This window comes from Lactuca virosa, chromosome 9 (genome assembly GCF_052849685.1).
Source record: "Lactuca virosa cultivar CGN04683 chromosome 9, Lactuca_virosa_CGN04683_v6, whole genome shotgun sequence".
Taxonomy (NCBI): domain Eukaryota; kingdom Viridiplantae; phylum Streptophyta; class Magnoliopsida; order Asterales; family Asteraceae; genus Lactuca; species Lactuca virosa.
Window position 1 is genome coordinate 18473989 of NC_136434.1, and position 12414 is coordinate 18486402.

General features: G+C 33.7%; 1 protein-coding gene across 1 annotated transcript; it reads right to left on the bottom strand.

The window, feature by feature from the left end:
- Window positions 1–380: 380 nt before the first annotated feature.
- Window positions 381–2728, bottom strand: LOC145141243 (Tetraspanin family protein). The gene is made up of 6 exons (XM_079074550.1): window positions 2220–2728; window positions 1851–1950; window positions 1627–1707; window positions 1436–1540; window positions 902–1132; window positions 381–579 (listed from the first exon to the last, which is right to left on the bottom strand). Exons 1-6 carry the CDS (start codon window positions 2600–2602, stop codon window positions 532–534), a joined length of 948 nt encoding a protein of 315 aa, XP_078930676.1. The 5' UTR covers window positions 2603–2728; the 3' UTR covers window positions 381–531.
- Between the last annotated feature and the right edge of the window lie 9686 nt (window positions 2729–12414).

Consider the following 12414-nt stretch of genomic DNA (forward strand, 5'->3'; position numbering starts at 1 on the left):
TTCTGAATTATACAATGTATTAGTCATATATTATCTCACCAACATTAAAAATTAGTAATTTATAATATAACTATAAAACAAGATTTATGAAGAAATTCAACACCATAGTTTGGACACAATTCTTAACTCGAAGCATCTGTTACAAGATTTATGAAATTCAACACACACACACACACACACAGAGGATGTTAATGGGAAGTAGTAACACACATGTTCATCACCACACAATGTACATCTACAAATGCTTATGGTACAAGTACAACACTGGTTGTTAGATAGATAAGATGTCAAGGAAATGAACATAATGGTGATTCTGAAATAGAGTGATGGATTGGGGGCTATAAAATGATCACACGGGCTATCTATACAAATAAAATCATAAAGAAAAAAAAAATCGTACCTTAGCAAAATTCACCCATATTCCTTTAAAATAGGCAAACAGATTGAAATTGCATTGCGGCTTTCATTAAATAATGAGGTTGAGGTTTCTCCCAACAATCACATCTTGGAGATAAAAAAATGTAGTGCTGCTTAGACTTTCCTGTCAAGTGCTGCACTCTGATTGCTATTCAATCCATACTGCATCCAAACCAAAATGAAAAGCAAGTTAGGTTTCATATTTTCACCATTTTAACTATCATTTTTTATCGTAAAAGTCATTGAAAAACTATAAAGCACACTTCTTTTTGTTCAAGAATCTACTGTTGATCTTCTTATTATGACCAGATTCTAGGAAATTCTCAAAGGGTATTTTTGGCCAGTTCTACACTTATAAATATATTCCTTCACAACTGTAAATAACTTAATAAGAGAGAGACATGGTAAATGTTTGATGAATTCCTAACAAAAGTCAAAAACAACTAGTAAGTAGGTGTATGAAAATTGAAAAAGAGGGGAGTACCTTTTCTCTTATCCTTGAGGTCCAGATGTCAGACTTAAAAGCTTTAGCATCACCACCACTAGTTGAGGTTGAGGTTGAGGATGATGCTTGGTTTGAATTTGAGTTTAAGAGGGGCTCCCATGCTTTCCCTCTTGAACCAGAAACAGAACCTTCCTCCACATCATCATCCTTCTTCTTCTTCTCTGAAGACACCATCATTCCCAAAACTACAGCAAGAAGTAGACTTACCACCTGAAAACAAACAAACAAACAAACAAGACAATCATCATCTAAATCTTTAAACATGTTGTAAACCATCAATATGTAAATTTAATCAATAGATGCACTCTCAAATCTCAATTCAAAGATTATCTGTTAATAAACAATGGGGAAAACAATAACTCCAGTGTCCCTAACCAATTCAAGTGTTCCCTTTTCAGACTAGGTAAGAACCAAGCATGATTTAGGTGCAATTTAGAAAAGGTGACAAGAATCATGCTCTTAGAATTCATGTTAGTGAATGTGTTTGATATAGAATACGAAAAGATATCTTACCTGAATTACAATTATAGCAATGCCAACCCATTTACAGATATCAATATTATCTTCTATGAAACCCCGAATGCTATCAATTTCTCCGGTTGGGTCCTGTGGTAGATCCTAAAAATTGCCAAATGTGATTACTTGGGTGAAAACTCTCAAGATCAACATCAATATATGTCTCAAGAATGATTACAATATAACACCTTTTCCCAACGATGATCAAGTGCAATGAATGCCACTAAAGCCACCTCAAGCAGGATCAATACAACTTTCAGTATCGTGTACTGCAAAAAGTTCACGCTAAGGAGATAACTCTCAGAGATATTTGAATCAACTGAATCAGTAAAAGACATGGCATGAGAAGCCCTATTAAATTATTGCAAATTAATACAAGTATTATCTACACAGAAGAAAGAAAAAAGGATACGCAACAAAGGCAACACCCATTGATTGCTTCAGCTGCAATATGACCAATACAAGAGATACAACAAAGTACAACACCCAATCCCATGAATGCGTATATGAACCTGCCACGGAATATAGCACCAAATTGTCAATATATAAGCAACTATTCTATCATACTGCATAACACATACCCTAACTAACACCAAAATCAGACAACTTAAGTCAAATTCAACTCATCGAAGTTAGAGAATGTACATCCTGCAGTTATGTGAGAATTGCAGTTGTTGACGAATTGACCACAATTTTTTCATTTCTAGGTCTTTCAAAAAAGAACATTTTTTAGAGACCCTAACGGATAACTCTCCAGAGACAAATAAAGATTAATATTTACCAGGGAGCAGGAATGGGATTGGAATCGAGCTTTATCCCGCCATAGAAACTTTCAATCGTGCCAGCTCCAAGATTCAGATGAATCACTTGATCAGAAACCCTACCCGTGTTGAAAATGGAGAAAACAGATTCTGACGAATTCGGCGATGGGGCTGGAGCTAAATCCGAAGGAGGTGGTGATGGTGATGGTGATGGTGATGGTGATGGTGATGGTGATGATGATGGTGATGGTGAAGGTGGAGGTGACGGAATCGGCAAGTGTTTCTCCCACTGATTCAACATATACCCAGAGTAAACAATGATCGAAATTCCAAGGAATGTTTGGAAGAAAATGAGGAATTTGAGAATGAATGCCACAAATGAATGGCAACAAGACGTCCTCATTTCTTCGTAAATTTTTCAAACAAATCGCTGATTTTGCAGAGTTGAATGCCAATCAAACCCTAGCTTCCGATTTATTTCGGTCTTGACCCTTTTCTGTTGCTGTTCGTCGAAAATCCGTTGAATATGAACATTCGACGTAAAATGAAACGGTAGTATTGTGATTATGCCGGTTGTTGTTAGTGATTAAGGCCTAGTGGGCTCATATGACCCAATCTGAGATGGGCTGAAACATTATTGACCATTTTGCTTAGGTGTTTCACTAGTTGTAAATTGTAATTGTCTTTGTAAATTACTTAAAACTTGCAAAAATCGATCCAACTCATCAATTCAACCCGAATCGAACCTAAAATTAGCAGGTTGGGTTGAGATTTTTAACTCATTTATGTTAAATGGGTCAATCCGTCTAAACCCATTTAATTAAATAGGTTGGATCGGGTAAAAATTATCAACCCGTTTTCAACTCACCAACTCATTTAACTTCAATTTATATTAAATTTAATAATTATTTAAATATTATCATGTATTAATCTAAGTATTAGTTTATAAATTACAATGTTTGTATTATTATTTATGTTTTAAAAAAATGGAATCCTAATTCCCACATTTTTTCTTGGCACCGACAACACTAATCACTCTAAAAATTACTTAGAAATTACGTATTTTTAATGTTATTTGAACAATTTCTTTGTATATGTGAATTGTGATTGTGCTTTTGTCATACTTTGAAATTTTATTTAAGTCTATAACTAATTTAAGTGGTGTAATCTTTAGTTAATTTATTTATTTTTTTATTTTAAATGGATCAACCCAAATTTAACCAATTTATTTAATAGGTTGGATTGGAAATTACACAAACGGATCAACCTGGTGACAACCCATTTATCTGAAAGGTTGGGTTGGGTTAGAAATATCAACCCATTTAAATAAACAAGTTGGGTTGGGTTGAAATTTTCAACTCAATTAATAAATAGGTTGAACCCGAACCCAACCCAGGTCGACCCATTGCCACCTTTAAAATTACTTATGATTTTGTGGTTTTAGTTAGAGGTGGCAATGTGTCGACCTGGGTTGGGTTCGGGTTCAACCCATTTATTAATTGGGTTGAAAATTTCAACCCAACCCAACCTGTTTATTTAAATGGGTTGATATTTCCAACCCAACCCAACCTTTCAGATAAATGGGTTGTCATCGGGTTGACCCGTTTATGTAATTCTCAACCTAACTTATTAAATAAATTGGTTAAATTTGGGTTGACCCATTTAAAATAAAATAAATCAATTAATTAACTAAAGATTACACCACTTAAATTAGTTATAGACTTAAATAAAATTTCAAAGTATGACAAAAGCACAATCAAAATTCACATATACAAAGAAATTGTTCAAATAATATTAAAGATATGTAATTTCTAAGTGATTTTTTTAGAGTGGGTAGTGTTGTCGGTGCCAAAAAGAAATGTAGGAATTTGGATTCCATTTTTTTAAAACATAAATAATAATATAAACATAGTAATTTATAAACTAATACTTAGATTAATACATGATAATACTCAAATAATTATTAAATTTAATATAAATTAAAGTTAAATGGGTTAGTGGGTTGAAAACGGGTTGATAATTTTTACCCGACCCAACCTATTTAATTAAATGGGTTAGACGGGTTGACTCATTTAATATAAATCGGTTGAAAATTTCAACTCAACCTGCTAATTTTGGGTTGGGTTGGTGCATTGGGTCAATTTTTGTCGGCTCTAGTTTTAGTGACCTAATAATCGAACATTTAAAAAAAAAAAAAAAAACGATTTGTGGCCAAGAAAAAAAATGATTATTAAGAGTGAATATAAAATTCCTAACCATCAATATCCAATAACCACTACGACTAAGGTTGGGTGCATAAAAACCAAATGTTTACATTTTATTTTTGAAGGATTATATCGAAGTTGTGAGCTTATTAGGTAACTAGCAGGTGAGTCTGGGCTGAATCCCTGGACAGTTTTTTTCTTATCAGGAAGTAGCAGTTTGTGTATAAAATTGTAACTAACTACATATCTAGACGAATTCACACTTTTTCATATTATATGAGAAGGTAGTACACGAAACACCCAAATAAAAATCATAACAAAAAGAATTATGATATGAATGAATGTATTGTGAAGCATATATAAACGTCTCCCATCTGTCAAGAAATGGAAAAAATTCATGATTTTATTTGAATGTTAGGCGAATGTCCGCGCGTTGCGCAGAAACACCTATATAGTTGAAATCTTTACAATATATATGTTTTTTTAAACATAACAATAACGTTGTTGTTAAATTTGATATAATAATTCGTATATAATAAATACATATAATATATTGATTATTTTGAATTATATGATAATATCTATTATAATTGTATAATTTCAACCTTTTGAATTACTTCTACCCGTGAGTTACTCATTAGTAAAATTAAGTATAATATATGGCTTAATGTTATTTATAGTTTTTGTTATTGTTAATTAATTTTTTAAAATTTATTTTCTTAACGTTTTAATTTTTATCATTATAATTATTTAAAACTTCAGACATTGTTTTTTGATTTTAAAGATAACAATATAATCATTTATATAAAGTTATTTTTAACTATTGTTATTTTAAGTTATTTTAAGCTACTTATTTGAAAACTTTTAACGATTATACAAATATCTTTAGGAAATATTTTAGTTAAATTGATATTATAATCTAGTTTTTGCATTTAGCACTACAATTTATCACTTTTAACTATTCACAAAATATTCATTGAGTTTTTTTAAGTGGAACTAAAATTTATATTTAAGTTGACACTGTAATGTTATATTTAAATTAATAGTTTAAGTACTTTGTCCAAACTGTTCCAAAGTTGTAGCTTTAAATGGATAATTATTTACATACAACAACATATTAAATTTAATAAGTTAAGTATAATATGTTAAAAGTTAAAGACATAACTTTATAAGTAGAAGTAAATATATTATTTTAATATTGAAATTTAGTTTATTTATGATTACACTTTAGGTTTGATATTTATTTAACCTTATTAACCAAATTATAATCAATATTAGAAAGACACTACAATTTATCACTTTTAACTATTTACAAAATATCATTTGGGTTGTTTAAGTTAAACTAAAATTTATATTTAAGTTGGTCCTGTAATGTTATATTTAAGTTTATAATTCAAATATTTTATACAAATTGTTCAAAAGTTGTAGCTTTAAAATTATAATGGTTTACATCCAACAATATATTAAAACTAATAAATTAAGTATAATATGTAAAAAAGTTAAAAAAAAAAACATAACTTTATAAGTAGAAGTAAAGATATTCTTTTAATATTGAAATTTAGTTTATATATAATTACACTTTAGGTTTGATATTTATTTAATCTTATTAATCAACTTATAATCATTATTAGAAATAAATTGAAAAGTCATGGGAGTTTCAAATGAATGTGGTAAAAGAAAAAAATGTTTCCTTTATAATATAGTATGATGATTTAATCATTTACAATGTACTAAACAAAGATAAGACTTAAACCTACATTGAAGTTCAAGTAAAAATGATATTGTCGTAGTGACCGGAGAAGCCACTCTGCAAATAGTAAACATTTCATCACCAAATCTATGTTATTTTTTTAATAACTTAATCTATATATGCATAAGCTTTCAAGGTCAGACTTTCAAACTCGAATCTATATAAAAGAAAATAGGAGAAGGAGATTGTGTACACGCTTCCATTGAAGGTTTTGGATCTGAAGAACAAGCTTGGTTTTCCAGTTGATCTCAATACAACTCTAAGAACCCTTTGGCAATCAGAAAAAAACGAATTTGTGAAGTAAATTTGTGCATATTGATTTGCTCCTCATCACATATATTTATAGATGAAGATAAACCCTAATGTGAGAGATGGAAGAGATCTTGAGGATCTTGAGTCAAACTGGGAACTCAAGCCACAAATGGTAAGTGAATATCGGTCCATCAACAATCTTATACACTTGCCATAATATTTTGGATTTAAATGATAACAATATATATGTTCATTTATAGAATGGTCTCATGATTTTCTAACAAACTCCCACTAGACCATGAATATATATAAATGTACATATAATCATATTAGCGCTTTAATGTATGTTATCATGATATTGGTACCCTTGAACAGTCTTGTCCGTTAATCATAACTGTATAGGATCAAGGCAGTCTTTGTTACAATGCGTAACTAAACCATCAATGGTTACATATATAAGTATAACTAACGACATAGATTAAACATGATGCGTGGTCACAAAATCAAAATTGATTTCCGACGAGTTCCTCTGTAACTTGAAGTGAGATCAAACTTCAAATAAGTGCAACTAATAATGGAATTAACCGAATTCTTAAATCTGTACAAAAAACATAATTGTTCTTAAACCAAAAATAAAGCACCCAAAAATAATTTATAAAACTCCCACTAAAACAAAATATCATCAGTATTTATCACACCCATGTGTGTAACATGATCATGAAAGACCTTGGGAGGTAATCCCTTCGTGAGCGGATCCGCTTTCATGGAGTTTGTCCCGATGTGCTCTATTGCGATTTTTCCATTTTGCACTCTTTCTTTAACAATTAGAAACTTAATGTCAATATGCCTTGACTTTGTAGAACTTCTGTTGTTGTTGGAATACAACATTGCCAACTTATTGTCATAATACAACTTTAGTGGTCTTTCAACACTAATAATACGCAACCCCGTGACTAAGTTCCGCAGCCATATTGGATGGTCTGATGCCTCGAAACATGCTACAAATTCTGCCGCCATGGTGGAAGAAGTTACCAAAGTTTGTTTCGCACTCTTCCATGAAATAGCTCCTCCTGTTAATAAGAAAATGTAGCATGATGTGGATCGATAACTGTTTTGGCATCCAGCAAAATCAGAATCAGAATACCTAATGATCTCCAAAACATCTGATTTTGTAACGACCCAAAAATCCAGGGTAAAAATTTCATTTTTTTTCATTATAGTCAAACACAAATGTTACTTAATCCAACCATTTAAAAACATTAATTAATTAAAACATTTATCAGAGTTACATCCCAAAATCACATAATGCAGAAAATACGGGTGTGTGCACTGCGATCAAGTCGGGCCCTACCTTTCCAAACCAATGATACTTGAGACCATAAACAAAAATGTAAGCACGAAGCTTAGTGAGTTCCCCAGAGCATACCCCACATAATCACATAAACCATATCAATCACATAAGTCATGCATATAAACATATAAGGATTTCGTGGGCTCCTCCCAGGGTCTTACTCCACGATGACGTGGGCTCCACCCAAGGTCTTACACCTATGTGTCATGGGCTCCCCCCATGGTCTTTACCTGGAAAGTCATGAGCTCCCCACATGGTCTTACATCCAGGTGTCATGGGCTCCCCCATGGTCTTTACCTGGAAAGTCATGGGCTCCCCCACATGGTCTTACATCCAAGTGTCATGGGCTCCCCCATGGTCTTTCATGCAAATATCACATAAACAACTATCATACCACATAACATATAACCAACTAGTATACCACATATCACTACATCACTTAGTGTACCACATATCACAAAATGGGTCGGCCTTCGTGCCTTCGACCGATCGATATGGTGAGGAGACTCACATCGCACTACTGAAGTCCCGCGGATAAAACTCTAGCTGCTGGTTGACAGATTCCCGAACTGTCAACATCAAAACAACACTCAGTTAATAATTGGGTTCCAATACATAACCATAAGTCCATGCTTGGGGTAAAAAGACTACTTTACCCTCAACCTAGCTTGATTCAAAACCAAGGCCCAAACTCACACTTTGAAGGCCCAAAAGCCAAATAATCAACCAAGGCCCAACAGATGGCCCAATTTTCCAAATTCGGCCCAAATCTCTACATGGTCTTTACCTTAAGGCCCAACCATTTATTATAGTCCAACCACTTGGCATTCTGATGGTTCAACATCTCATAATCATCAAGGCCCAATTATAGCCCACCTATGGCCCAATTTTCCAAATAGGGCCCAAGCCTTTCCAATGGGCCTTATCTTAAAGCCCAATAATTTCCTTAATCCATAAACCTATTCCCAATTTGGCCCGCGAAGGCCCACAACAACTAGTCCAAGAAATGGCCCAACAAGAACCAAAACCTAATTAGGGTTTTTCACATAAAAGACAGTTGGCGGCAGCAGAAGGCGGCAAAAAAGTAGAAGTGGCGGCAGCCACCATGGTTGGTTGCCATGGTGGTCATTCTCGATTTGTCTGTCCAATAAGCACACCCACAACGTACAACAACACCAAAATACACACACATACATGCGACACTTAAGCTAAGGTGCACGGAGCACCCTCCCTCAGAATGAATGTTGACCGGAGCAACGGAGAAGAATCGTGTGAGCGGCAGCGAACGTGGTTGTGGTGTAGCACAAAGGTGATGGGTTTGAGCCATAAGAACTTTCCTATGTGCACATGCAAACCGTAATGCTTGGATCTAGGTTTCTCTAATTGAACATGCAATGTATCCAAGGCTTACAATGCTAGATCTAGTGTAAACAATTGAATCATAACATATGAAATCAGATCTAGAAGAATACCTTAAGTTGCTTGCTTGAATCTTCTTGTTCTTGGAGCTTAGAGTCACAATTGTCACTCCTCTAATGGCTTACAAACACCAACTAGCAAGAGGATGATTTGGAAAGAGATAAGGGATGAGAAAATCGGCTCTAGGGTTTCCAATGCAACCAGGTCGTCGATTTCCCTCACCTATGGGGTCTATTTATACTATGAGCTACTAGGGTTACATCCTTAACCCTAATTGAATAACTTAGGCCCTAAGCAATCCAAGGATCCTTCTAGAGTAAGGCTTGGACGAATTCAAGGAGCCCATACTCCTTAATTTCGGCCACCCTATATCCCATAAGGATCCATAGCCCAAAAACTCAACTATCACACATTTGACAGTTTAACCCCCTTTATTCAATTAATCTCTTTTAGTCACCAAATTAATTCCTAATTAATTTATGACTAATATTAATCAAATAATATTATTATTCCTTTAATATATTATTCTCATAATATATTAATATAATAATATCTCTTTATCTCTTCACAAATCACCCTGTCAAGTTACTATGGTGAAGGCAACCCAAAAGGACCATGCACCATCGGGTCAAGTACATACTAAAATAGTTATGGACTTAGACACTAATCCAACAGTCTCCCACTTGGATAAGTGTAATAACTATTCTGCGTATGACTTCAGATCCTGATCTGCAATCGCGGCTTTCAAAAACCGTTGTCAAACTCTGATCTTATCAGTAACGCGTCCTTTAGATAAGGGATCATATATTCCTCCATTCGATATATCGTATGAACTGAGACATGGATTTTAATCATACTCTCTGTTCATGTATTCTTTCCCGACTTCCGATTTATGACAACTGACAATAGACTATAATTGAACACATCAACTTAGTCCCGGCTTGGCCAAGCGCTTAGGGTGTCATCACTAAATCATCGAGGGGCCCACAGATATCGCTTTTATCCCACTTTGGGTAAAAGGAACGGATAAACTTTGACTCAATGCTCGCTTGCACTCACTCACCGAATCACACATAACAATACGTTTTATAACACCGAGTTACTGGTGCGTTTACGTATTATCAATGTGCAACCGACTCACAAGATACAACTCACACATCTCGGTTTCAAGAATACAAGATATTATCGTCTCACCAATCACTCGTGATAAAATCCATGAAGCGATCCAAGTGAGCGTGGGTTTAATCCAATGCTCAAATCATATTCATAAGCACTCATGAACGTTGCAGCAAACATTTGCTATGTCTAATACACTTTAGGCAATCTGCAAACCAATTCATGACAATCTTCTTTCATACCTACTCCCAAAGTATGAGCGACTGTGGAACGTTCGAATAATCTTATTATTCAGGAAGTCAAAACATGCAAAATGAAACACAAGAATAATACTAATCCTATATGGCCCCAAACTTTTGAGTATAAATAAAACACTTTTTACTTAATCACCATATTGATTACTCATTATTTGTTGTTTCGGGTAATCAACATCTTACTTGAATTATAACTACAATTGTCCCATGCTCTTAGCATGTACACTATGTTTACCTATGGTCCTTACTTTGTGAAATAGTATAATTAAACAACATTTTCAATCACACTCATTTCATAATTCCTAATCCATTAGTGTAAGAATACAAAATTCTCACCACTACTAGAATATGTTAGATTCTAACATTTTATGCAACAGTCCTTTCGTAATGTCACGGCACAAAAGTCACAAAGACTCGGCCAATGAAATCACAAAATACTCTATTGGAAATTGTTACAAGACAATTCCATAGTCATGAAGTCTCATATTCAAAGTACATTCATTTGAACATCCTTCTTGCATAAAAGCTTCTAATCTAGACATAGATTCTCGATATCTAACTCCCAATATGGAAACATTTCCATATCTTTCATATGACAACTCATTATAAATAGAATCTTATCTATTCATAATAATGTCAATATGGTCCATCCATGACTATACTTTCAACTATCCACAAGCGACCAATCCTTGGCGAACCTTAGATTGTCCTTGGCAGTTGTTTAATTATTTTAGTCAAATCCGGTTCTATTCCCTTTTTCCCTCTAAATGCCCTAGGCATTTGGAAAAAATTTTAGAACGGTCGAATATTACAGCATATGCAATCGATCCTATACCCGAAGCGTATGGGATACAATCCGAAGCGAAAACGTGATACTTTACCAGTTTCTTGCTATAATATTGTCATAATATTTCTATTTGTCGTGTTCTCAAAATTTGAACTATGAAGAGGGATGCCGTAATCATAATCGAACTTTGAGAATGCAAATAATAAATATACCCTTGACTAAATTCAATTAAAATTTCTCGATCTAAGCTTTTAGATTGGAAACAAACTATAACATTCTCTCCCTTAATTATAGCAAAACAACTTTTCAACCCCTGCAACTTTGCAAAATGACACTTTTGTTTTTCTATAATTAATATTGCCAACTTGCAATACTTAAATAATAACCATGTTCCCACTAACATGATGATTATATCCATTCCAACATAACATTTATGCTCCCACTAGCTTTGACACGTATTCAGAAACCAGCTAAGCTTCTAGAAAACAATACTTATTGACTTCCAAAGTTCATTGTTTCTAATACGATATGCTTCGATAAGCCTTTATCTAAGCTTCTCAAAATCACACACATTTCCTGAGACAGCTCACATGTGTGTCTAAACTAATTTAGAACTTATTTTACTAAGTCCCAAATGTTCTGACTAACTACCAAATCTCTCAATTCGAACTATGAAGAGGGATGTCGTAATCATAATCGAATTTGAGAATGCAATTTACATAATTGCTATCTCCTTAAAATCTCTCTTAGTGAAAGCGTTTCCTCACAATCATTTTCATGAAGGAGAGAAACCTTATGACACTTAGATTTTATGGTGTATGTGTTCCTATCCATGTGAATTTGCCATAAGCATAATCGAAAGATAATGTTTGTGACAAATTCAAACTCTTATGGGCAGAACTTGTTCATTCTTAATTTCTTGCCACCAAGGGTCCCACCATTGCTTCCAAGTTGTCTAGCAGCTCACCTATGCCAGTCAATGTACTTTCATCGAACAAGGTGCTTGCCTTATGCGGTCTATTGAGAACTCGTAGAACTCATATGCATAATTACTCAACAGGATCGGCACAGAAAAGAATTTT

Excerpts from the sequence above, each read along its gene's own strand:
- LOC145141243 (XM_079074550.1), bottom strand. The coding sequence starts at position 2,602 with ATGAGGACGTCTTGTTGCCATTCATTTGTGGCATTCATTCTCAAATTC. Across the intron at positions 1,951-2,219 it reads AATCCCATTCCTGCTCCCTG|GTTCATATACGCATTCATGG; the intron begins GTAAATATTAAT and ends ATTCCGTGGCAG. Across the intron at positions 580-901 it reads CCTCAAGGATAAGAGAAAAG|TATGGATTGAATAGCAATCA; the intron begins GTACTCCCCTCT and ends GTTTGGATGCAG.